The sequence below is a fragment of the Patagioenas fasciata genome, chromosome 20 (assembly GCF_037038585.1).
Source record: "Patagioenas fasciata isolate bPatFas1 chromosome 20, bPatFas1.hap1, whole genome shotgun sequence".
Taxonomy (NCBI): Eukaryota; Metazoa; Chordata; class Aves; order Columbiformes; family Columbidae; genus Patagioenas; species Patagioenas fasciata.
The window spans coordinates 8,173,120-8,200,564 of NC_092539.1; the positions used below are offsets into that span (position 1 = coordinate 8,173,120).

Here is a 27,445-nt window from a genome sequence, read left to right on the forward strand (position 1 = left end):
GCAGTTAATTTATGGATTATACCGGGATATCGTCATGGAGTTTGTTGCTTGCAGAAGAATACAGGCTTTGGCTCCACGCAGAAAAACGAGCTTCTAACAAAGAACCCAGTGCAAAAAGGGGCAGAACCACTTATCTGCTCTGTACTACACGGATCTTGGAAGATGCTTCAATACTCAACTTGTTTCTGCATGTTGTGTCTCAGCACAGCTTGGTCCCAAAGAAATCAGCTTGCAGGGAATTGAACACAGAGTAGTGCAAAACAATACATTTTATTTGTTCACAGTTAAACACAAGCAACTGCCTTGACATTTTAGAACATTCTAATAAGGACAGCAAAACCTCCTTTTGGTTTAAGTTCTTTCTTAGCTTACGATTGTACCATTTCCTTGTATTTCATATTTATGGCATTTAATGTGGATTGTTTAACATGCTTACAAAGAGCGAGGCAGGGAACAGATTAACTTGACAAAGACAGCAATTTTAGATTTAACTAAAAGCAGTCAGTTAAAAAAATCTGTTTCCACTTCACTGATGGGACCCCTTCGAACAAACAGCAAGTTAACTACATACAGCAGATCCATGATTTTTAGACTTACAAAAAAAAAAAAAGAAAAGAAAAAAAATTGCAAAATTTGTTCCTCCATAATCTTTGTGGTCCACGAACAAACCTAAAGTGGTTTCCATTACTATCCCGGTGCTAAAATCCTTTTTTAAAAGAAGAAAAAAGCCACCTTATCAATGAGCTTGCATACCGCCAGGGCATTTTCGTAACCGACGACAAAACCCGCCTCTCTTCAGGGCAAGTGATGCTGTTGTTCAAGCAAGATCCACCTTTTGGGGCTGGGCAGAGCAGAATGAGCTCCTCCCATGGCCCAGCCCTTCAAGGGCAATGTGCAAACCGTTCAATCACTCCTGGGGCTGGGACGCAGGGGGGAAAGGGGCGGGAAACCTCCAAATCTTACCAAAACATACGCTACCACGTTTGCTACCGCTACGTCTTAGAAAGTCTATAGACATGTCGACAAAACCAGTCTGTCACTTACAACCAACTCTCTATTTTCTATTCCATGCAGATTCAAGCTTTGACAAAACCACTGAAGTTCACCTTTACTTTCAGAGTTCGTACTGACCAACCGAAAGGACATTGAGAATAATTTCGACAGGCAGAAATGTATTTAGACCCTGGGCATTATGGAAGAAGTGGAAAAGGGAGGAAAAGTACTGTCAGGCGCAAGTTAGCGTATTGCCAGCGCCTCGACAGAGTCTTGTTCCCATTCAGGTTAAGAAGGGATTTGTACAAGCGCAAGTGTACTCGGACTTGATTTGTATGTGAGACGATTCTTAAACAGCAGCTGCCACCGACAGAATGTTTAAGAAGAGAGGCCACACGTGATGCAGGGTAACTGAAACCTCATATGTCCAAGGACACCTGGACCCAGACATATCTAACGTTTAAAACAGGCACACTGCCTCCCCAACAGCTCTGCCACAAAGGAGACTGAGTCTGACCACCGACAAGCCCTGATCTCACCATCCTCCTTCACAGAAGGCCCATCATCGACTTAAAACATGATTAATGCAGAAAGGCTTCACGACAGAATTCCAGTGCTCAGCTGGAGCAGGCTTCGTCGTCAGCCTTGTCTTCTAAGGGAAGGGGATGAGGGCAAAGGGAAGATACCTAGAGCCAAACTGACATTGCTGAGCTGAAAAATGTGCTGCAGTCTGAGCACAACAGCACTCAAAGGAAACCCTGAAAACGTATTCCCAGGAAGAATGAAGCCAATTGCTTGGACTCAAAACACAGAGATCTTGCTCAGACTGGGAACAAAGACCAAAACTACGAAGGAGGGTCAGGCAGCACAAGTATTTCCCTAATTAGAGAAACAAACGCTCTTCTGCAAATCTTCATAAGCGTGCGATTCTACATCAGTGTTCTGCACCGCTCACCCTGCTCGAGTAAAGCTTCCTTTTCCCTCTTCTCCCACCCTGATTGCTTTCCCATACAAACCAGTCTGAGGTCAGTACCACTCTGTCAGGCAAACATTTAAAATACCACAAAAGCTCTGAAGCTAGTGTTTTAACAAGTCTCCAGCACATACGGGCTCTTCTGCATTACAAGCTCCAGTTCCTTCGTAAGTGTCTGTTCAAATGTAACTTTCCAGGAAATGTTAAGGACAATATAAACAATGATCATGAATTAGGGTGAATGAATCCTTTTGCAGAAGTACACTATTTTTTTTAAACATTTCGTTATTCAGAGTCCAACTTAAGGCAGACTGGGCTCTGAGTGATGTGGGACAGGGGACAGGCAAAATAGAGACCTTTAGATGAATGCACTAGAAATTCTAGCGCTGCTTCTTTCCAGGATGAAAGCAACCGAAGTCACCTGGACAGGCAGCACAATTAACGGCTCTAAATTGGAAGCTTGTAAAGGAAATACAAAGCATTCATAGTAGACTCACAAATGTTAATTTGGCCTCATATTGCACTCAAGTTCATAAACGCAGCCACTCAGCTGGGGACAGGGAGAAAGGGAAAAAAATACTTGCAAATGTTAACAGTTGTCCCTTCAAATTAGTACACGCTGCTAAGGACTGAATTTGAGAAAGAAGCAAGAGTTATGCTGGGCGTTTCAATTCCAGACCCAAAAATCCACTTAGCATTCGTTCAGCAGCCTTTTTTTCCGTTTCTGGCCATCAATCCTATTCCGCTGCATGAGCTAGCTGCTCAGACCAAAGAAACATAAAAGCTTTTAGTTAAACTTGCATTCACGCCTCCTGTTCTATGCCAAGAATATGAAAATAACACTGATTGACTATCTTCCTTTTTAACTGTGGTCATGATGAGTTTCATTGTAGTCCATGATATGAAGCTGTCCAACACTGCTTTCCTGGATCTTCGGCGAGAGGCTAAGGTTATCGGGGCTTGGAGGGGCCTTCGTCTCCACGCTTGGATCTTTATATAGTTCGGTCTTTAGAGCATCAGAAAGCCTGCTGATGGTTACACCCTCCTCATCACACTGGCTCTCGCTCTTGTTGCGAAATAATTCACGCGCCTTCATGCCAAGGAAGCTCTTGGAGCTGGGGAGTGAACCTACAGTCAGTGGGACAGTAGTCGAGGGCTCCAGCAACACGGATGTCTCCCAGCGACTGCTGAATCTCTGGTCCTGGGGTTTCTCTGGGGTGGAGAGCTCGCTGTTGCTGCCACCCTTACTGCTACTGCTACCTCGAGTGCTGGGAGGTTTGGTCTCTCCATTTCTACCAATTGTTTCTTCGCTGTATCCCGCCACAGTATCTTCATTAGCACAATCCAGCCTGTTTTGGGAAGAGAGAGGACACAGTGTCAAGGAAACTGCAGCAACGTTTACAATGGGAGGTGAAATCCTGGGGAAAGCACGTTACTTTGATTACTTTCCATTTCTGCTACTGTATATGTACTTTAAATTTTCCTTTCACCGTTTTGTAGCAAAGCAGAAGTGGCAGAAGGTAACCAGAAAGATGTCACACTCAGCTTTGCAATATCCAGTGTTTTAAGTCCAAAGCTGACACTAAAGCCAAAGCAGAATGGAACTGGATCCTGGTCAGTTAAGGCAGAGATCTGTACAGCTTCCTTGGACTGTCCATATTTCTTTTAGCTTACCCATGCACAGGTGATTGCCATAAATCTGTTGGCAGTGCAAGAAATTATCCTGATGCTGCAGCAGAATTTGGTGTAGAAATAAAAAGGTAGGATCTGAGGGAAATCCAGCACTAGCAAGATGCTTTAGGTAGAGGTAAGTAAAACAACTACTTAACAACAGTGTAGCAATTTGTAGATTAAAGAGACCGATCTATGAGACAAACCAGAGGTTTCTCTCAAACTGTGAGCAAGGGTTCTGCTATCTGAAAAGAACTTCACCAGCACCTCCAGTTTTGTCAGCGACTCTCAGTAACCCCGGCAGAGTGCTGAAATACTCAGTCTGTTAAAGTGTGGATAACAGAAATATTTTGAGATGATGCATCTAAGTTCTAGGAATTCCAGCAGGATACCAACTTCCAAGGAGCTGGTCATGAGTTCAGCACATTGCACATTATCACCCTTACCTTTCTTCTGCTGCTTCAGCTGCTTCCGTTTTTTCATCTTCAAGTTTTTTCAGTAGGCTGCTCTTCTCCAGCCGGCCAAACAGGTCCAAGATCTCCAGCTCAAACGCCTGGGTGATTCTTTTTTGGGCCTTGTACCTACTTTCTACTGCTTGCAGCTGACCTCTGAACAGAAAAAGAAACCAAAATCCATCAGGTCCAGAGTCTCCAGATTCTGCCCCAACTATCACAGTGCATCTGTAAGTTTTCCATAGGAAGCCCCTACCGTGCTTGGATTTTGACATCTTCCAGGTATTTCTTTTGCTCCAGGAAGAGGTGGTCCTTTTTAGCAAGCTGAGATTCCAGTTCAACTATCCGTTTCTGGGAAGCATCGAGCCTTTGGCTTTGTTGTTGAACACACAATTTTGCTTTCTCCAGTTCTTTCCGAAAAGCAGCATGCAACATTTCAACCTCCTCGAAGGAAAGAACACCATGTTAAAGTATAATGTGACCATGTGTTATTTTTATTAATATTTAGACACGTTTCTGATGCTATAAATAGGCACACTTTTAAGCAAGATGGAATAAAAGAGAAGCATTTCTAAAAACAGATACAGAAAATTGGCTACTCTGAGGATGTACTCTATTAAGTTACTGGGAAAATAACTACACATCACTGGCATTTATTAGCACATTAATGTTCCTCATGAAAAGCTGTTTTCAGCAAAGCAAACTTGCCAGGTCTGCACCAGATTAGAACAGACAAACTCCACTTTAAAACCATTTTTGCAACATGACCTTCATTAAATACCAGTGAAAGACTTTTTGCTTATTATTCATCTTCTTTAATTACTTGCTCTCATGCAGAAACAGTTATATTGTTGTGCAATTTACTTGCTTCTAATTAAAAAAAAGGTTTCTTTGAAGTCAGGAAGTAAAACCATACGAACCACAGAAGTTTTAGTTAAGGTAATACTAACTTCTAATAAGAAAATGACCGAGAAGAGTAAGACTGCTCATTTTAAAACAGCAAATCACAAAGTTAAGATCTTTCTACAAATTCTAGCAATACTACCCTAATGTTACACACCTGCACAAATATAAAAGCCCTATGTTACTTTACCAGCAATAGTCTGCTGACAATTGCATTAAAAGCACAGTAAAGTCTTTGCCTTTGGCAGGAAAAGATTGCTAAGAATTTACACCAAGTGGTTAAAACTTCAGGTGAACCCTAACATCCCCTCCTTAGTTTCCAAGCACAGGGCACTGAAAGGATTCTATAACAGCACGGAGCACAAAAATATCTGAACAGAAGATTAAATTTTAAAACAAATCCTTGAAAAACAGTTTTAAACCCAGGTACATGTTAAGTAATGAAGCATTTCCTTCATTCTGCAGCCAAGGCTGAGAACAGCTTGACAATGACCTCAAGTGACGTCTTCCCGAAAGGCCAGCACTGCGATCGTACCTTTGTAGTGTCCGTGTGCTTGTGCTGCAGCTGCTCCAGGTACAACTCGTTGACCTCACCAAGAACCAGGAGCTGCCGGTTCAAGAACTCCATCTGCTGCTGCACCGACTCGCTGTTGGAAAGCTTTACAGAGATTGAACAGAGTCAAACGTTGGGATAAATCGTTCTGCGGGAGAGTCCCAGCTGACAGGCACTGTGTGCACAGGGTATTTTTATAAAGAAGGGAGACAAAGAGAAGAATCCGACACATCACAGGTAATAAATGTTAAATAAATAAGCTTTTATAAAGCTGGTGACAGTCCATACAGAACTTCACCATACAGATATCGCTTCCTTTAACATAATCATGTCTCCACATACAGAAGTCCATTCAATTTCTGATATAAACAAGATGCCAAGATTTAGCAAAGCTTTAATACAAGTTCATATCCCTCAATCTGCAAATTCCTACTGTGGAAAAAGCAGCCCAAAGGAGAAGTTTCAGACGCCTCTGAACTGAGTTCAAAGCGACCCTGGGAACAGGGACTTTTCTTACCTTTTGAGAAACTTGGCTAAGCAGCAATTCAGTGTGACACACCTTGTTGTTAGCCTTCTTTAACTCTAACCTCAGATCTGCAATCATATTCCGGCAGTCTTCCAGCTTGGTCTATTCAAATTGAAAAAATAACATACCAACCCTCACCCAGGGTTCTGAAACTTGAATAAGGAGCAGCAACGGCACGTGGCTGGAGGGTCGGAACTCCCAGCACTGTAAATCAAGTTACACCGAGCATTTGTCAAAGTCCCAAAACCAGTTAAGAAACTACATTTTGCTATTTCCAAAATGAAAAGAGGACAAAACAGCCATCACCCTTTTAGAGTTTTAAGTTGAGCCTTTCCAACTATGCACTGTCTCATTCTGAATTAGGACAATATCTCTAACATATGTAACTCTCAGATATTTCACACCATGTTGTTAGGAAGGTTATTTTTAAAGCCAGTACGTGGATAACAATTTTGTTCAGTGTTGTGCTCCATACCTGCAGTTCCTGGCTCTGGTTGTAGAATTCCTCCCGGTCGTGCTGCAGCTGTCTGATCTGGCTGTGAAGCTGAGCCACTATATTCTCATGCTCCTCCTGAAACTGGTGGTACCTTGCCTGTTCTTTCTGCAGACTCAGTTTCAAGGCCTGGATTTCTTTTTCCTGTAGTTTCAGCTGATCTTTCTGTTAAGAACCCCATATGAAGCAGCAGATAAGACACCTGCTTTATCAGTTAGAACATCTGTCCTAAGTTGCTAGCTAAGGAAAGCTATCAATTAATCGCATGCAGGTGTAGCACTTTTCCATAGATAGAATATTCTATATACAGCAAGTTCTTTAGGCTTTTGGGATTTGGTTTTTTGGCTGAAAACGAGATAAAATGGTGATAGAGTGGACAGGCTGACAACTCAAAGTCACATCCAAAGGCACAATGAGCAACAGCAGATTCTCCTACTGCACCTCACACTTTTGATGGGGACTTGGGTTTCACAGCTGAAGCTACAGTTCATTTTCCAAAACGTATTTGGAAAGCTATTTTTGCCTCGTGTTGAATTATCAAAAGGTGAAAAAAGTAAGTGCTGGCAAAGGTCAAGCCTGCAGGTGTCCACTGATTCAGCTGTCTACAAGCCAGTAGAAACCATTGGTTTTAATAATCACAGTGCATGTAACTCATCCTCAAGTTATTCCACAAACACTGACTTTAATAAGGCAAGAAATTAGGCTTCTTTTTAAATTGAGTAGTACTGAAAGATACTGGTCAAACCAATCAATACTTGTTCTAGCACCAGTGAGTTTCACTCACTGCTGGAGCTGTACCCCTGCTCACCATGGCAGCGTTATGTTCCTCCAGCGCTGTTGCTTTAATCACTCTTCGCAAGAGTCGACGGTTCCGAAGGGCATGTTGCTGTCTTTTGAAGCGCTCATACAATAACTGGTTGTGCAGCAAAAGCAATTGGTTACGGAGGGTGTGAATCTCATCTGAAGGTGGAGAACCTGGATTGGAGTTGAAGACAGAAGAGGTTACTGTCCCTGTTCCACATATTTTTTAAAATAAGCAAACTAGAGTTCTTTGAAATGACAACTTAAAAATCTGTCTGTTCTATTTTATCAGGTTTAGATTCAAGTAGTGCTGAAAAGGTGGGAGGATCTTTTAGATGACCAGCATAACTCTGAAGGCTAGAAGATCTTAAATGGTCAAAAGGAGAAATGGCTAGAACTGTGAGAAAGGCAGTTTTCACTTTTCAAAGATGAAAAAACCCAGCTCATCTCAGTGGAACGCAGATGTCTACCTGCTAAGCAGATAAACCAGGACTTAATGGAGGGCATCATCTTTCTGGAGCATTAATAAACTAACAAAAAAAAGGGACACAGGTTGTTGTGTAAGCAAGTCTAATAGCAAATGAACAGATTGCCAAAACACAAGAAACTTCCTCACCTCCAAAGTGAGTCCAGTCAGCAGACTTGCTTGGCAGAGACAATCTGGAAAACAAACATGCAGCATTAAATAGTAAGTTTAAATATGCAAACACTCTGCAAGTCACTTTAAAATGGCATGCCTACCTCAAAAGAGCTTACAGTCTAATAGAAGTACAATTATGGTCAGTCAGTATGTGAGAAGGAGGAACCGTGCAAGCAGCAGACTGCAAGGGCAGATGATGGAGGGAATTTCTTGGGAAAGTTCTTACAAGCATAGAACAAATCAAAAAATGTGGTAGTAAGATGAAAAGAAGAAACACAGCAGATACACCTAAACTTTAAATCCGGTTGTCCAGTTTTTAGCTTCGTGTATATTAGAAGAGTCAATCTCCCCTTGGCCTCTACAGTTACTTTTGCCTAGCTAATGTGGGATTTAAACCTGATAAAGTGAACAAATCTCACTGCCGGTGGTACCAAACCATAGCTGGGCACAGCCAACAGCCCTGCTTCTTCATCCCAAGCCCTGTCAGTGAAGGTAGTAAAAGTCCTATGGTCACAGCCCCGCTTTTTATAGCAAAGTAAACTAGTTACCACCGCAAATATACAAATGTTCCCTCCGGAACCTCTAGTTCAGTTAACAGAAATGTTCCACAGAATGTGGTTTCACTGTAGATTTCCAGACACAGCTGCTTTTAGGTAAAGCTATGAAAATAAAGCCAGCACAAAAAGGACTAAGATGCAAGTTTGCAAAGTATGATTTTCAGTCACCTACTTGTTCAGCTCCTTAGTATGTGCATCCGCTCCTTGCTGTATCAGCCTGTCCAGCACTTCCACGGGAGAAGTGGAGGACACACACTCCTCATCCTGGGTTCCCTTGGCTTTCTTTAGCAGCTCCTCAGTCTTCTTGCCAACGAAGAGGTAGGCAGTCTTTGGTAATGCAACCTCAAAAAGGTGGTCGTATAGGGGAGGCTGCCCGCTCCCAAACACCATTCGTCTTTGTGCTGGTACTTTGCAAGGGCTGGGAGCGAGAATACGCGTCTCCCCAGAGGTTCCTTCCCTGTTACCAGCAGGGCTTTCGGAAGAGCCTCCGTAGGGCTTGTCTATGGGAGTAAATGTTTGTTTGGGTGTTTCCCGCGCACTCTCAGGCCCAGGCTTGTCCAGAGAAGATGTTAAAGGCTCAGAGGTCTGACTGTGGCCCTGAACGCCAGAGACTGCTGAATGGGTCTTCTTTTGAGAGCCTGACAGACTTTCATTTGTGCGGTAAAACGGAGAGTCAAATCCTCCTCTAGGCACCATGTGTTCAGCATCAGTTGTGATCTCAGAGATCTCTTTAGATATTGCATCTGAGAAGGATGGGAGGAGGGAGCATAATATCTTGTATGTTAACATTACAAACATTTCCTTAGCTAAGATGTATGTAAGGATGACAGAAATTACCTTCCTCTCTGTCCTTTTCAGCACTATCTTCAAAAGACAAACCACCTAAAAACTCTGGAAGATCACTTAAGGTTACTGAACTTTTACTACCGGGTGTGTCTGAAAGAAAAAAGAAATGTTAGTTGTACAGATGCTGTTTTCTCCAGCCTTATCACAGCACAAACCAGAAGGCTTTTACTGCTGAAAGAGCCCTAGAACAAGCCTGTCCTTCCTTCAGATGCTTCCCCAGAGGAGGAAACCATCCAAGCCCTGTTCCACTCAGAGATCAGTCACTGGTCAGTCCTGATCCCAAAACGTAATTTTGTAAACTTAACATCTGCTGTTGTACAACAAGTGTAGGCGACCACCTCTGTGAATAAGGATGTGCTGTTTGCAACTATACCAATATGCTTAAGTGTAGAGTGATTACTCTCTACTTCAGCAATAAACTCCCCTTTGGGTTCTGATCTGGCTAAACAAGGACACAGAACTTACCTGAAAAAAGTTTAGCCAACTAATGTAATAAAAACTCAACAATGTGACTACTGATGAAAACTCTGAGCCAGCTGCCAGGGAGATCCACGCTAAAGCACGCAGGGCAGAAACACCTCTTGGTCGCAACTCAGTCACAGATTAGGAGCCCAGTGGAAAATGAAATGAAATCAAAAGCATCCCAAGAAAATTTTAAGTTGAACCACAGGTTAAGGCAGGATCCTGGAACTACAAAGAACTTGTGTGGGGAGAAGCACAGAAAAAGACAAAAACCTGTGGAAAAGTGTTTGGCAACTGGAACAGGTGTCAATAAAACAAGGGTTGGTTTACAATAGGTTATTGTAATAAGGAGAGGAAAACAGAGTTTACCCAATGATTTATCGCTGTTTATGACATTTTGCTGTCGGTACAGTGAAGGCCTCCCAGAATCTGGTTTGTCCTCCTGAAAATATACAAAACAAAAACCAAAATAGATGCTTCACATCAGACATCTGTTGGCAACAAATCTCTTGGACAGTTTCATAGAAAGGGAATTCCTGCAAACAGATGGCTTAAATAGCAAACCAACCTAAGCAGTCTTCAAACTGTGCAACTGGAAGTAGCAATAGTTGTGTGAACTTAAAAGAAAATGAGTTTTTGCAATGAATGGCAACATTTTTTGTAAATCAGTTACTCTGATTTTTCCTTCTGGTCACTGCATGTATGACGAGTCAATGAAAAAAACCATCAGATTTGTTTGGCAGAAGAGTTTTGTTATACCTTTTTAGGAGGCATGGCAGCAGCTGAAGGGAGTGAAACATGCACAAAGTCATCGGAAGTGCAGGGTGGAGGAGGAGACGTGGCTGGCGTTCCCAAGGGTGTTCCTTTCCCCCCTGCTGAAAAGGAGGAGCAAAAGTTTTCTCAGCAGGCTCCCACTTCCTCCTTTCAGCTGAATATTGCATGTGAAGAATTGTACGTTTCAAACACTATCTCAGTCATTTCCTTCTTAAATCTCTTTCAACTATTTATCAAAATAAGAGTGCACAGTTTTTAAAAGACCTGCTCCAGACTTTGGCAGTGAATTAATTGTGACTTAATTCCTGTTTCTGTGTTTGCATTAGCACTGCTCTAGATGACCAGGTTATTCAGTCCACAGAATGACCTGAACCTATCAAACAGCACGGTGTGGCATTCCCTATTAAGAAGTTGACAGTAGAATTTACAGCCAGAATTTCTATTGTAATAAACTTTGAGGGCCTGACTCCAAAACGCAGCACGTACCGGAGGTGCCAAGAGCTTTGCTGTAAGGTTGTGAGGCAGACTGGGATGGCTCTGACGGGACAATGCCAGGGGATGTGGGTGGAGTGGTCATCCCACACACTGCAGAAGGACTCCAGATGGTAACCTGTGGAAAAGCAACACACAACAAACACAAATCAGCGAAAGGAACACGTGAATAATCCGTATCCAGGTTCTGACACGGGAGATCAGATGAGGATTAAACCTGAAATGTACACCAGCTTCTGAAGAGCTCACAAACATGTTTTCAGAAGCACGAATTTCTTTGGATTGTCACGAGAAACCAGGAGCAAAGTGCAAAGCACTAAAGGCATTTTGGCTCCACTGTGTGTTCTGCTTTACCTGCTGTGGCTCAGTTGGCAGCCGTATTGACTGTGGGCTCAGAATCTGAGGTAGCTGCCCTGACATTTGTGATAGTGTTAGCCGAGGAGTGGAATATGGGGTAGAAGTCCCTGAAAGTTAAAAAAATAAAATTAAAAGCATCCAGCACATCAAATACAAACCAATGATTCTTCTGGGTAATATTTAAAGGTTTTTAACCAAAACATTTCAAATCCATTCAATATACACAGTCGTAGCTGGCAAACAAGAGACTTCTCTTCCAGCCCAAGAAAATACTTTTTCAATATATTACATACTAGAGCTTTTCTTTTGGTTGGTTCATTGTTTTAGGGCAGGGGAGAAAGAGGCAGTGGAAAGGCAACTTTGCCAACATTCTGTATGTCTACATGACCAGAGCATATATCTATATATAATGATTTTTTTTAAATAACAGTTTATTTTCTGGTGCCTAAGAACCAAATTTTACGTGGGACAAATTAGTAAGACGTCTTTTTTGCTACAGGGTCAGTTTTCCTCCCAAAACTGAGTATTCACCAGCCCTCAAGCAGGTCTTACCATAGCTGCTCTGTGTGTCAATGTCAGAGCTGGCACTGGGGTCAGTTTGATGATGTTTTAAGCTTGTGCTGAGTTTCCGAGACACAGAGGAATAACCATCTTCATACGAGGCTTCTGCAGGGTCCAGGGAGATTTTGGCACATTCTATCACAACATCATGAGTTTCTAGTCTTTTCCACCTGCAGACAGTTTTTGGATCCAAAAGAGTAAGTTAGTCAATTATTGTCACAAATAAGAGTTCCTGGAAATATGAGGAATTGGCTTGTAGGATGGCTCATTTGTTCCAGACAGCTTTGCACGCTCCCAGTCAAAACTGGAACAAGGCACCATACAGAAATTGCAACCAGATGACTTGTAAGAGGGGGTCTCAAAGAGGAGACAAACAGCTTTGACACAGAGATCCATAAAGGTCTGCCATGGAGCACTCTGGAAAGGAGGAACAGCGCACGGAGACTTGGTTGATCCTGAGCTTCAGCAGCTGTAGAAATCAGCTCAACTAGACTCAGATGTTGGTAGTCAAAATTGAGACATGTCAGCAGTGAGGGAATCTTATATTATTTAAGCAAACACCATCTGCAATGTTAGTTTCAGGTCTGTGTTTTTCCTCCCAAGTTTTGGGAATGTTTTTTTACTATTACTACCTCCTTCATTCTGAAAACTTTTTCACACTAAATTAAGCAGCCAGATTAGATCTGCCCACTATCTCAGGGAATAAAAATTCACTGTAAAGAAGAGAAAGCACAGAGGGCTGCCTATTAAAGGCTGAGTTGCTTTCTAACATAAGATATTATGTGCAGATACCAAAACAGAAGGCTTCAACTGGTAGTTTTGTGCCAACTGTGCTCGTTAGTGGTGCCACCCTCCCCCCTGTCTGGGAGAAGCCTGCAAAACTGAGCACTGTGATATTCAATAGGTTCCCATTTAGGAGTGTTTTCCTAGTGGCTCTGAAAAGCGGGGCAAGAGCACTACTGTGCAGCAACAAGAGTCAACTTTCTCCTCTTCAGTGGCTGGGCCTGTGGAGACAAGAGAAAAGCAGCAAGTGGTGCTGCTGCAGGCAAATGAGCCTATTGCTAAAGAAAACTAATACAGCTGATAATGTTAAGACATACCTGTTAAAAGAACTGATCTGTTAACTGAACCAATATCTAGGTACCAAAACAAGACACGCTGAAGCCGTTTTAAACACTTAAATCCCACCAAGTACTTCAACAAACAAAAAAAAATCACCCAAACCTTATGCCAATGAAGCAGGTCAGTGGTAGTTTCTTTTTATTCATTTTAACCAAATCTTTTAGAACTTTATGAGCATGGTTTATGGTTAAGTCATAAAATTAAGACAAAGTCAACTGTTAAGTAGATGACAGATTCTACCCCAGACACAAAATGAATTTAGAACCCAAATATTGCTGGTAATAGCTTTTCACAACAGTTTTTGCTCATTCATTCAGCCATAAGTTTGGATGAAAAAAGTCTGTGTGTTTACCTGGTGTACCCATGTTTACATGGGTGGCAAAACACCACTGCCACACACCATTGCTGACAGAAAAGGTTTTGCTGTAAAGCCTTCTGAAAGAACCCAGCTGAAAGCTGCTCATTTATAGCCTCTCCTAATAGCAGAGTGAACATATATACCTTCGTGGGTCCAGTTCATGGTCCTTAGATCCAGTCACTAATTCTGGATGAATTCGCACATGTTCCATCATTGGCTGGATGAGTAAGAGCAAGAAGAATTACGTATTATCAGTACAGCATCTTTTGGTTGCACTAAACCACACAAAGCTGATGAGCCACCTACTGATCCCAATAGTTCAGAATGCTACATTTCCCGATAATGCTAATGCACATCATCACAATTTCAAGAGATGATTTTGCTCCCGAGATTTTAGTCCTCCAATAGGCAGTTTTTATTTTGTTTTGCTGAGCAGCACTCAGTTAAATCAATGTACTGTGTTGAATTGGCAAATATCTGCCTTTTTACAACTATTAATTGCTTGTCTCAGATAATTCAGAGAGAAGAAGCATTTTACCTTGACTACCTCCTCAAAGGTCTCCAAGTTTTCCTTCATACTGTAGTGAGAACGCAGAAATGACACAAAATTGCAAGGATACATTCCATAAAGACGATGAAAGAGAGCATAAATGCTGGCATGAAGATGGACAAGATAGATGTCTGCCACATGACCTGGAAAAAGTAGTTATAATCTTTTTCATTACACTGGAGAAAAGGACAAAACTTCTAAGAATGCAAGCAAAGTACTTTTAAATTAGAAATGTTAACTCGAACAAGTCTTCTGAGATACAAACAGTCTCTGGCAAAACTGAAGTCTTCTCAGGGAATAGGCAACACCTACTAATCAGCTCACAGCAACACCAAAAATTAAGACATGGACCATTAATTCCAACCAGTGTCCTGCCATTCCCAAAGCACAGCACTTTCTTAATTCAAGTTAGAACCTGAAACCCCTCTAGATAGCGAGCCAGAGTTCGCAAAACTGTCTGTAAAATTAAAACTAAGGTTTGCATCCCTTCAAAGGTAAAAATTAAAAGCCTGTATCCACAAAAAGCAGCTGTGACAGACTGGAATCTTACTGGCCGTCTTGTAAGCTCCAATCCTACTTGCAATGCAAAATGGCCCTCTAAATAACATCCCTATGGGCTTAACACAGCATTTGTTCATACAGCCATGAGACACACACACAGATAACACCAGTGTTAGACATCAGATACCTTACAACAAATTCAGCAAAACCAGTTCATCAAAATTGATGCCGTAACTGAGAAGATGAGTTTTACCGACACTTACATGACTATTGACAGTTGCACACTAGAATAAACTCTTACATGTTGCTTCTTCCCCCTCCCCATCCATACCTGGCAATCTCAAATTCCCAAATATTTGACTCAAACGTCAGCATTTTCCCTTCTCTGTCCATTAAGATCAGTCTCTGCATTTCACTGTTATCAGGGTAGCATTTCGGTCCAGTGAAACTTCATGTAGCAGCAGCACCACATGGAAGAATCTAAGAGACTTCCAAACTTTGAGTGAAAAAGCACTCCTTGATGCTAACTATCAAAGAACAGAATAGCTTGCGGGCTTAATACATGATGCTCTGCATTTAAATAATCTCAGACCATTAAGAGTCTCACAACAGAATTTACTCACCAACTGTGCAAGATTTACAAGGATACTACTAAACCATAACTGCATGCAACAAAGTTGAAATCTCACCTGGATTCTGCAAGCACCAGGCTGAGAGACGCCCAAAGATACCAAAGAAATCATGAAGGTATTGTTTGCCAGACTGAGGAATCATTGGCAACATGGTTATTAGCACTAGGACACCTGTGGTGAGTACTACTACATCTGTGTCAGTCTGCAAGAAGGGAGAAAACCTGCATTAGTCAGTTAAAAGTGTTGAACTTTATTTTTTTCCAAGGATGAGGTGAAGACTGAATCATCATCATGGAAAAAGTTCTCTACTTCGAAAACATTCCCTCTGAAACCTACCATAACTATTCTGCTGCCGCTTTTCTGTATAAAAGCTTGACCTAGTTAAAAAGGGAAAATCACCACAGTTCCACAATTGAGTAGAAAAAAATTACTGGTATGTGAAGTATCTTACGTACCACCTTCCTTCTTTCTCAGAGCTAAGAACACAGAGTGTTCAGAGTCTAAGAAATCGCAAATCTGATCAGGGTATTCAGAGATGTTGGCTAATTACCAGTGCAAGGGTCAAAAGCTTTTCTAATAAACCTGGCTGATTACTCTGGCTGCTAAATATTTCATACAGCAGTAATTCAAACAATAGCTAGAACCCCATGGTTTACACGGAGAGAAAGGAATGTGGCAGTAAAACCTTTAGCTAGATGAAACTACATAACAGAGAATCAGATTTGAGGACAGAACACAGAAAATGTTTGAACTCTCTCCTGCTAGGGTCCCTACTTGCTTCCCTTGTTTAATGCACTTTTTCCTGGGTAGTTCCTCTGCTTTGCCAGGACAGGGTATAAGCAGCACAGGAGAACTAACACCAGAGGCAATGCAGGCCCACTGATGAACAAGGTGGGTGCCCTGGTGACAGAAGATACAGAGAAGGCGGAGTTACTGAATGCTTCTTTGTCTCTGTCTACTCTGCCAGAGGCTGTCCTGAGGAGCCCCATACTGCTGATGCCCCAGAGGAAGGCAGGACAATGGAGGAGTTTGCCTGGGTTGATGAGGAGTGGGTTAGGGAGCAGTTAGGCAATCTGGACATCCATAAATCCATGGGTCCAGATGGGATGCACCCGCGGGTGCTGAGGGAGCTGGCTGAGGTCATTGCTGGACTGCTCTCCATCATCTTTGCCAAGTCTTGGGACGAGGATGGAGCCAGGCTCTTCTCGGTGACAGTCAATGATAGGACAAGGGGCAATGGGTACAAACTGGAACACAAAAGGTTCCACTTGAATTTCAGAAGAAACTTCTTCCCAGTAAGGGTGACAGAACACTGGACCAGGCTGCCCAGGGAGGTTGTGGAGTCTCCTTCTCTGCAGGCATTCAAACCCGCCTGGACACCTTCCTGTGTAACCTCATCTGGGTGTTCCTGCTCTGGCAGGGGGACTGGACTGGATGAGCTTTCCAGGTCCCTTCCAGTCCCTGACATTCTGTGATTCTGTTAACCTGCGGCCAGATGCTGCTGAGTTGGTCTTGGTATCTCCCAAGAGCTGCTTGGGATGATCAGACATATCCAGTGTTACGGATTTTTGTTCCTCTGTGTAATCTACAGCTTCTGTTCTCCCTCATTCAGACACAATCTCTCACAGCACATTTCATGTCCATCCCCATCCCGCTGTACACGTCCCGAGCACTTCCACGTCTGTTCTGCTCCCAACAGCTTTCTGACACACTTCGCTTCACCCGCCATCATATAAGACTCACACTGGAAAGGGTCACAAACCCTAGTGAGGCACGTCAGGAGTTCCAGGAACAGCACATGGAGCTGCTTCTTTGGCAGTTACAAACTTGTTGTGTTTTTATTTTGAAGAGCACTGGCACTTGACTACACCGTGTGCTTAACTGAGACTTAAGTGACTAATATGAATTCTACACCATCGTATTCAGTGATATTACAGACAATGTATTCTAGGTCTCAAAACACTTTCCATTCTTTCTTCACTGTTACAATGCTTTACGGTATTATAACTGATAAATTTGCTGATGGAAGAAATCAACAAAAGAAACAAAGCGTGGGGAAACATGGAATAGCCTTGTGCATGGCCCATCTACACTGCAAGTATTTGACCTTACATGCACAAATTTCAGAATGCACTAATGGCAAGTTACTGTATTTTTCATTAAATTAATATTTAATACATCCATCGACTTCACTGACAGCCCTCTGTCTTTAACCTACTTTAAGAAAAGTTGTAGTAAACTTCCCTAACTCAAATTCATACAGTGACAGTGGCTTTTAGAAACAAGATTGTCAGTAACAACAGGATCAGCACAGAGTATTTACTTGATACAATTCCACTGTGGCTCAGTATTCATTTTACCTCTTCTCACAGCCTAAATAAATGACATCAAACCAGAAAACAAATGCCTTGCACTACAGGTACATAGGGTTACATCAGGTGTACAAGTGTTTTACAGTTCTTACCTTGAGACATTTAAGTAATGAAAGCAGGAGAGGTGCTTGAGAAAGCTTATGTTTCCAGGATGGTTGTCGTCTGATCACGTGTCCCAGCAGAGAGAGAATGGGTAGACGGGTAGCAGCTTTGCCCATATATTCATTAATTTTGTCCAGTAGATGCTGATAGAGGATTTTTCAGAGAGTAGTAGAAAAGAGGAAGGTATTTATATTTAAATGGTACATGTTATTTTTCACCAATTTATATTCAGCAGTTTGTCATCACCAATTATGGAAACTATGGGCATTTTACAAATATATAGCGTGCAAGAGCAAATAAAACCAAGCAATACATTTAAGCCTGCTGGTAGCAAAATACAAACTATTCAGTCCAGAAGCAATCACTACACTTCACTACATTTATCATAAATTAAAAAAAAATCTGGTCAGCAGAAGTAAAACAATTTGTAGTGTCATTATCTCAATCTATTTAAAAATCTTTACTTCCTCTCAAAATACCCTATTTGGTTTGGGCTAATGCATCAGCACCGAACAAGCAGCAGTAGCATTGCAAAGAGACAACATCAGTCCTCAGAAAACTTTCATTTATAAAGGTTCTTTGCTGAATTGCATCAGTTTAGGCAACCCAAGAAATCGAGACCTTTGAAGTTTTCTAAAAACTTAACTACTCTTACTACAGAGATACTACATCTCTACAACAAGGTCATTCTATATCAGAACGGAAAACCAGATTTCTAACAGATGCTGTTTAAAGGCTGCTTCAATATAAGGCTAAAATCTGCCATACTTAATAACAAGATTTGGTTCTTTTTACCTTGTCATGAGGCTCTTGCAGTGTGGACAGTATATGCAGTGCCTGCTGAGAATTGGTTTCCAAGTAATAGTCCACCAGGTTGTTGACAAGCACAGGGCCACGGTCTGACAGGTTGTTTACAGCAAGAAAAAAAAAATATATTTTCATTACACTACAGATGAAACATTTGTTACATGGATACTGGACAACTTTTTAACAACTATTACATAACTAACAACACAAACGAGTATTTACTGTTACCAGACCTTTAGGAAAATGAGACCTCTCAACTACATTTTCTAGTTCCTAACGATTCGAGCAATAGCATTTGGCTCAGAGAAAGTAAGTTTTTTAATAATGAACAATTACTGTGGCACTCTTTAACCTTACAAACTGAGAGGCAGCTGAACTCCAAGAGTATTTTACCCAGGACAGGTAAAGAGTTCAGGAGTAACTTTACACTCTCTCCCTTGAGCAGATAAGAGAGAACACGTTCAGGGACAAGAACACTGACAGCGCTCTCATGCTCTGAAAAGGCTCTATCAACATTAGAGATGCCTTAATAGCAGAAATCATTTTTGCAAGAAAGTCTGGATCTGCTGTTTTGTTTGGGGAGAGCCATGCCATTAAGCAAAATGTACGTAAGAGAAGCCTCAATCCTTAAAGCAATTTCAAACCCAAATATCAAGAGTTTCTTTCAAGTGGCACTTGAAAAGATTGTGTTTGATAGAAAAAAGGCCATTATTCTACCTTTACAAAAGCAAAACTCTCCTCCAATTCGTAAAAGGATACACACCACAAATGAGATTATCTTTGAACACAGCTGTTACATCTTCCAGGACACCCAGAATTGGAGAATCCAGCATTGAGAGGAGCTCCCCAACATTTCCTTGCTGTGCCATGATGCATGTACCAACATGAATGTGGAGGTTAAAATTTCAGGCCGTTCCTCATTGGTGCCTCTCTACCAGACTAGGAGAGAAGAAAGAACAGATGAATGAGGCTTACTTTTTTCCTTTCCATCTTAAATCTCTCATCACTTCACCCCCTCTTTTCTGCAGTATTGCCCATTTAACAGTTTTACATGGCAATGATTGCTTCCAGCTAGCAAACTCCCTCCATGGAAGTCAAGGCTGACACATACCAAGTTTACAGACACGATTTTTGTGTACTGCAGTTGTGTATACAGCACCTGTTCTGTGGACGAGTTGAGCTTCTGTCTGTAATTCTGTCAGCCACACACCTTTCATGATCACTAATAAAGAAAAAACATGAAGAGGTTAACAAAAGAGAATTTATTTCTTCCTCATCAAGCCTGGTTTATGTAGAACAGCAGTAAGTTCTTTACTAAGCAGAGCTGAGCGACACACGAGGAAATTCAGTCCTTAGTTTGAAAAACAAAAAGGTGCTACACAATCACCCTTTCCAGAACTGTCCACAGGTGAAGCTGTGCAATTGCCTCCAAATACATGGCTTTCACAAGCTTCTAGTTTTGTACTGTGAGCCTTCCAAAGATGCTGAAGAGCTGTATTATGGTAGGCAAAATCTTACAAAGTCGTTGTCTTCTATCTTACTGAATTCTGAATATAGAATTAATGTAATTAGTTAAGTCTTTAGATTCTAGTCCAAATATTGTTAGATATTGGCCAAGAACCATATATCAGTGCTATTTTAAATGATAATCTGTACCTACCTACAAAGTATTTTCTTGAAAACTTATGTTTAACAATGTTACTGGACAGCAGGAGTTAACCTGCCTACCAGCAAACTTGGTCATTTGCAACATATCCCTCCGTAGTTGCAGAACCGCCCAAGGTCACTTTTACTAGGGGCCACAAGACACCAGACAGACAATCTGGCACTGGTTGCAAATGCAAAGGTGACAATACGGTCCCACACTCACAACATGCATTTCATTAGCAACAAAATCTCTTTAAGTGTTCCAGTAATCACTATTCCAGAACACAGAAAAATCCCACACTCAGTTTTCAATGATCAGAGCTGCACAGTTGAGCAGAACAAATAAAATTTCAGTCCATCTACAAGCAGAGTCTGCTAATTGAAGCATTTCAGATTTAAATGTTATTTCTTTTCGCATCCCACGCTGGCAAAACCTTAAGAACTGCAGACTTAAAACTGGCTGGTAGTGTCAGCAAAACTTTCAACTGAAGATAAGAAAATAGAAACTTGAGCTGGGAGAAAAGAGTTACTTTTTAGTCAAATACATATTAGGGCTCTAATTTTTTTGTGGTTTGGGATTCTAATTTTTTTTCTCTACATTGTGCAGACTCCCAGGCTTCAACGTCTTCCTCCCAGAGCTTGCTGTTCAGGACACAAACAATGTTCAGAGAGCGACACCAGCCTTCCAACAAGTTTAAAGCCACTCATCCATGCAGCTGAAGGAGTCAACCTTCCACTTCGTTATTCATTTTCAGGAGTCAACTGATTTTTTAGTTTCTAGTAACCGCTGTAATATTTAATTTACTAAATTACAGCTATACTGAGATACCCAAGAAAACCATCTTTGAGACCATAAAGGGCCTGCTAACATAGGTGCCTGAATTCATCACACCATACAGCTACGGTTAAGCAATAGATTCCCCAGCTTCCTAAGCACCATGAATTAGTTGTTTAATGTCTTGTTAACAAAAGAGATGTGTGACCACACCCCCGAACCAGCCGCGAGCTAAACCTGTTTTGAGAATTAAAGCAGCATAAATTCACATCTCTGTTTCTTTATCCCATAAAGAGCTTCTCAACTCTCTTTTTGATTGCCCACACTCCCCCATCAGCGTGTAAAAAATGCTTTTATTTCTAATTTTCCTCTAGTAATACTATTATACTTGGACCAGATCTTCATCACACCAGTCAAAACCTCAATAGCAGGTTTCACTAATTCTGATATTGCCAGAGGAAAAAAAACCTAGAGCGTGCTGAAATGAAGAAACACACCTTTGTAGACACTCTGGCTGGGTTCTGGAAGTCAGGTTCAACAATACGCTTGCAGACAGATGGGAAAAACACCGGTTTAAGCGTTCAGTAGGTAAGAGGATTTAAAAGTTTATGCTATTGGTCTGCTGGCACACACAAACACTAAAATCAGATAAAAGCAAGGTTGATAGTGCAAGTTTAGTTGCCGAGAACTATACACATAGGTAACTAATAATTTCCCAAGCTCCCTAAACTAATTAAAACAGATGGCTCAAGTGACCCTGTGCCATTAAATCCAGCATAGTTTAAATACACTTGTCAATCATGCACTGAAGTACTTTACACAAACCGGAGTGATACCAGCATTTGAAATATTAATACAAGTATTCCAAACCATGTCTAAAAATGGGACAATAACACACATAGGTATTTCCTGTATCAAACATAGCGTGGTCAGCAGGACAAGGGCAGTGGTCCTTCCCCTGTACCCTGGAGTATTGTGTTCAGTTCTGGGCCCCTCAGTTAAGGAAAGATGTTGAAGTGCTGGAGCGGGTCCAGAGAAGAGCAACAAGACTGGGGAAGGGACTTGAACACAAGATCCATGGGGAGAGGCTGAGGGAGCTGGGCTTGTTTAGTCTGGAGAAGAGGAGGCTTAGAGGTGAGCTCAGCACTCTCTAGAACGACCTGAAGGGAAGTTCTAGCCAGGTGGGGATTGGGCTCTTCTCCCAGGCAGTCAGCAATAGGACAAGGGGGCATGGGCTTCAACTCTGCCAGGGGAAATTGAGGCTGGAGATTAGAAAGCAATTCTGTGCAGAGAGAGTGGTCAGCATTGGAATGGCTGCCCAGGGAGGTGCTGGACTCACCGACCCTGGAGGTTTTTAAACTGTGGTTGGACATGGCACTTAGTGCCATGATCTGGTCAATGGACTGGAGTTGGTCCAAGGGTCGGACTGGATGATCTCTGAGGTCTTTTCCAACCAAGTTGATTCTGTGATTCACTAGGTGGAAGTTTTATCTGCTGAAGTTATAACACCAATAAAATGTTGCCACCCTGCTACATACAAATAACCATATTAAAAAAAAAAAAACAAAACCAAATCACGGCTTTCTCAATGCAGGATCTCTTGTAAAGTCATTTGTGAGGAACCGATTTGAAATCCTACGTAAGACTGAGATCCTCTAATCACATTGGGTCCACGATGCCCAACACAAATGAACAAAGCAGGAAATTCCTGCAATAGTCTTAGATGGTGTCACACTCTGTTTAAGCAAAGACAGCTGAATAACTAGTTTGCAGGCAAGAGGCTTTTAATTTCAATCAGAAAACACTGTGTTCTGCTATACAAAGTACTGTTCCCACGGGCCACAGTATTGGTGTGATTTATGACCAGTCCCAGCAGTAATTTGTGATTTTCAAATCTTCTAGATAAGGAACTCAGCACAGTGCCGGTTAAGGAACTTCCATTACCTCGTAAAACAGCGAGATCACCCACTGAGTGCCACAGTATTCTGTTTCTGGGATTGATGCATCTGTGGTGAACAGAACCTCCCTTAAATCTTCACAGTATCATATCACCACAACATCTTTCCTCACAAATACATAGCATATGAGCCTCTTTAATGTTCCCAGCCCCGGCTATCGCAATCATTCCACTATTAGAATTTCCACATCCCTGGAGCCATACTTGGAACCGACAGGATTAAAACAAAGTCAGTAACTTTTCCAAATGGTTTGAGTTGCTGATTCTTTGCTAACTTTTACAATTACTTTTATATAAAAGATCCAAGGTACTAAATAATAAAGAGTGGGAAAAAATCTGTTTAAATACCTTTTAAAATGCAACATTTTGATCTCACTGGAAGATATAAACGCCAATAGCAAATGTCTTATTCTTATATTCCAGAGCTTTCATAAAAATAAATTGTAATAAAAGACATTAATTTTAAGTACCAATACAACTTTGGATCCAGCTTACAGGAGAAAAAGGAGAAGCCAAACAAGCCAAGAACCAATCTGTTTTACAAAATGTTTTTGGTAGCTAACTTAACCACAATACAGTTAAGCTACAGACTCAAGACAAAGGAAAAGACCGTAAAAATATTCAGGGGAAAAGGCTAACTAGGGAAAGACATTATGACTTCTGTAAGTATTTCTGTCAAGAGAAGATGTTCTGTTCAGTGTATTTTTATCTCAAGCCAAATGAAAAAGCAGCTGGTAGTGCCAGTTATGGGGAGGAGGGGACACACTCCACAAACACACACTCCTCCCAGAACCTCCTCAGCATCTGCTGGGTCAACACAGAAATTCAGACACCAGAACCATTTACTCCAGGATGAACATCAGCACTTCAGCCCTCTTCATCACTTGTATGTTAAACGTGGGGCATGCCAGTAAATGGTTATTCCCCCTCTCCAACAAGACAAAGAGGATTTCAACTACACACAAAGCCAGAGCTCAGGATTGACACTTTTCCACCTGCTGCAGGTCAAGTCCTCGGGTGCTGCCTCGGCAGAGGCCGCGAATGAGGACAGACAATTTTACAGCAATCGTCATTTCCACACAAAATTCAGATTGACAGCAAAGCAGCCCTGCTCGCTCAAATCTTTGCAATGTTTGTCATGAAAGGATAAGCCTCGTTCCCTCCCATCTGATATACAAAAACCCAAGCCTGTTTTATGTTTCCTAACAATACTCAATTCTATATTTTCTTCACAGGTGAACTAAACACTACCATTATAGAAGTGACATAAGGAATGAATGAAAACTGAAAGTAGGGAGAAAAACCGCCGGTGGCAATAGGAGAGAAAGCAGCTGATCGTTCACTTTTTCACCTCAGTTCAAACCCATCATTGAAATTGGCAGTACAATTAATTTTATTTATTTATTTGTAAAGAATGAAGGTCTCTGTTTTTTTCTAGTAGCCCATATTTTTTAAGATCTGATACAAGACCCCATTCCTGAACTTGATAATTATTTTTAGATATAACTCAATATTATACACAATACCAAATGATGGGTACCTTTTAAATTAAAAAAAGACTATTACCCAGGATAGTGAGAGTAGTTCACCACTCTGTATTTTAATGTGCTACCCAAATAACTGCTTTGGCTAACAAAGGAAATATGATTACTTGTCCTCATTACATTTATTAAACTACCTGAAAACATAGCAGCTACATACCAGACCAAGAGATAATATTCTTTCAAAAAAGATATGTCTGCAACACGCCATAAAATCTAAGACTCCTCTCCTGCCTCCACCACTGGAAAGTGCTTTGATTATTTATTGGCTTATAAGAGAAGGTATCTTGTCCAAAGATATATATGTGTTCCTGATCCAGCAGGGGGATTGGACTAGATGATCTTTTGAGGTCCCTTCCAATCCCTAACACTCTGTGATTCTGTGATATGTGTGTGCGCACGTGCACGTGTGTTACAGGCTGCTCAGCTCTTACAGAGATTGACGGGTTATCGCCCCACCAGCTCCTATCAGAGCTGCCAAGAAGGTGTCTGGTAGTTGTAAGAATTTCAGGAATTGGTACAACTTGACATCCCAGCAGTCCAGCTCTAAACAGTGTTGGCATTCATTTGAAACTACAAATATTTACTACAGTCAAATATTTGTTCAAACACCAAAATATCTGCAATTTGACAGTATATCTCATGTGGGAATTCTTTAATAACACCACTTTTTATCAGTCACCAGAAAAGTAAACTCTCAAGTAACAAAGAATTAAGGAGCCGGGATTAAACACAGCCAGAGATAAAATCATTTTAATTAAAGTTCATCTCATGACACATTAGATATTCTGACTATATTTTCATCTGAGTAAGTCTGTGCAACTCCCCATAAAGGCAAGTTAGTACTGGGTTGACTAGGCTGCTTACAAAAACCCTAAAAAACCAGAACAAATAAACAAAAAGGTTTTTACTGAGTAAAGGATTATAAGTTCATGATTTTATTTTAGGCTTAAACATGGTATAGCTGTTTCTGATAAGCAGAATACCTGATTGCTGCTTAGCAAAGCAAAGTCAACTGCAGACAGAAGTATTCCCAATGCTTGAACTAATTATCAAAACATCCTGAGTTTCAAAGATTCAGTTTCTAGTTGTTCATACGTGTAAACTGCAGAGGAAATTTTCCACCTCCTGGGATCACTTCAGTAGTGCTTCCATTAGGATGGATTTCTAACAACTTGGTGGACAAGTTAATGCCAGCAAACTACAGGATCAGACCAAAGAGTGAAAACCTTCGGTATGAGCATCCACTGGAAGGTTCTCTGGAAACAGCAGTTCTGGAAATGATTCTGCACACAAAACCTGATCCCGGTTTCTGTGTCACTTCTACGGGGTTTGAATCATGTGCTCCTTTAAGGCATGTTCTTTCACTCATTGCCTTGTAAAAGACTCATTAAAAAAATAAAACCAATCAACCAGAAAAAAAAAACCAAGCACACAAAAAACAAACGAGACAAGGAAAGAAGCACTGACCAAATCGATAAAACAATAACAGAGGCTGTATCCATAGCAAACAAAGGGTGAAAACTTCAGAACTGCAGTCTTCCAAGTTCTTTGTGATAACAGGAAGCAAATTTTTGTTTTGTTTCGGTTTTTGTAGCAGTAAACAACATCCTGACTGCACATCACCTACCCACGAGCAAGGAAATAAGAAAACCCCTCCCCACTGAGGGGACAGACTTTGAACAACTGTTTTAATGCCTGAACCCGGACGAGTGAACCTCTTCAGCAAGTGCCTGAGGCAGGAGCAGTCTACAAATCACTGCTCAGCGTTCGAAAGCGGAGGTGCTGAAGCTTTTTCGATAAACCGCGCAAAATTCAGGGCTGGGGTGGGGGCTCAAGGTGGGGGGCTGCGTCCCCAGCTCCCCCCCCTCCCCCCCCAGTGGCACTCGCCCCAACATCAAATTTACCTGAGCGGAATGAAAGGGGACGGAGAGCGGAACATCGCCCCCCGCTAGGCTTCACACTCACCTTCCCCATCCCCCCGGCCCCTTCCCTTTCTCCTGCCGCCTCCTCCCCAGCCCTTTCTCGCTGCCTCCCCATCGCTGTTCTCTGCCTCCTTCTCTCCGGCCCCCGCGGCTGCCCCCGCTCTCGCCCCGCTGGGGGAGGGAGGAGGAGGCCCAGCACACTCACCTCTCCTTCTCCTCCCCTCAGCTGTTTACCACTCAGGGCTCCTCTAGCCCACAGGGCGCCGCCATCTTGGCCCTGCCTCCCCCTCCCATTCAGAACCGCTTCTCCCCTCGAATCCCTCCGCCGCACAAACTAATCCCACCCTTCCGCCCCACTCTCCCCCTCACCCAATGCCACGCCGGTCCCTCACGCCACCCTGCTCGTCTCTTCTCCCTTTAGGGCCTTTCTCCCCGGTTGGGGATTAGGAGTGGGAGTGACGGGTGTGGCGCCCACCCGGTGTCCCGTGGCGGAGGTATCTCCGCGCGGGAGCGATGCGGCCGCGAGGAGGTCGCGTGATTCGGCGGGCGGTGCCGCGAGGAGCCCCGGGCGGCGGCGACGTCACGGGGGGCGGGGCCGGGCGGCGGCCGGTAAACAAGGCCCGGCCGGCAGGGACGGCGGCGGCAGCAGTGGCCGAGTGTTATATTTTCTTTTATTTCTCTATTTCCCCTCCGCCCGTGGCACCCAGGGTGTGTGGTTCGGGAGCCCGGCACCCCGCGGGCCTCGGGACTGGCTGGTCGAGGCTGCGGAGCGGCCGCTCCGCCTTGACCCGGGTTCCGAACTCCTGCCCGAGAGCGATTCCTATAATGCGGGAATGTGCTGAAAGGGAATAAAAATGTCTCAAAAGTGCCTGTGTGTGTTTGGAGTGGCGTTAACGGGACAGCCGTGTGTGCCGTGCTGGAAAGCCATGGAATATCCAGGGGCAGGCACCCACAAATCTGCTTTATATTCTTAAATATGCAAAGTGCATTTCATTATTCTTATTTTGGACCCCATAATACTTCATGCAAACCCCGGACGAGGATTATTTTATTTTTTTGCTGAAGTGCAGCAGCTGTAGAACACAAACCATTCCATCCTTCC

At 42.4% G+C, this 27,445-nt stretch overlaps 1 protein-coding gene across 4 annotated transcripts; it reads right to left on the reverse strand.

Annotated features, from left to right (window-relative positions):
* Positions 1–251: 251 nt before the first annotated feature.
* TSC1 (TSC complex subunit 1) lies at positions 252–26,838 on the reverse strand. Of its 4 annotated transcripts, none has more exons than XM_071817200.1 (23): positions 26,713–26,838; positions 19,658–19,720; positions 19,262–19,437; positions 18,487–18,590; positions 17,682–17,834; positions 15,275–15,419; positions 14,073–14,227; positions 13,678–13,751; positions 12,046–12,224; positions 11,491–11,600; positions 11,131–11,254; positions 10,630–10,745; positions 10,240–10,312; positions 9,400–9,498; positions 8,735–9,305; positions 7,982–8,025; positions 7,373–7,539; positions 6,547–6,729; positions 6,063–6,173; positions 5,528–5,650; positions 4,346–4,533; positions 4,084–4,245; positions 252–3,315 (listed from the first exon to the last, which is right to left on the reverse strand). In XM_071817200.1, exons 3-23 carry the CDS (start codon positions 19,365–19,367, stop codon positions 2,829–2,831), a joined length of 3,474 nt encoding a protein of 1,157 aa, XP_071673301.1. In that variant the 5' UTR covers positions 19,368–19,437; positions 19,658–19,720; positions 26,713–26,838; the 3' UTR covers positions 252–2,828. The 4 variants fall into 4 exon arrangements, with proteins under 4 accessions (XP_071673301.1, XP_065709661.1, XP_065709662.1 ...); XM_065853589.2 differs by lacking the exon at positions 26,713–26,838 and adding an exon at positions 26,549–26,653 and having other exon boundaries at positions 10,630–10,742; XM_065853590.2 differs by lacking the exon at positions 26,713–26,838 and adding an exon at positions 26,549–26,653 and having other exon boundaries at positions 4,346–4,530.
* Between the last annotated feature and the right edge of the window lie 607 nt (positions 26,839–27,445).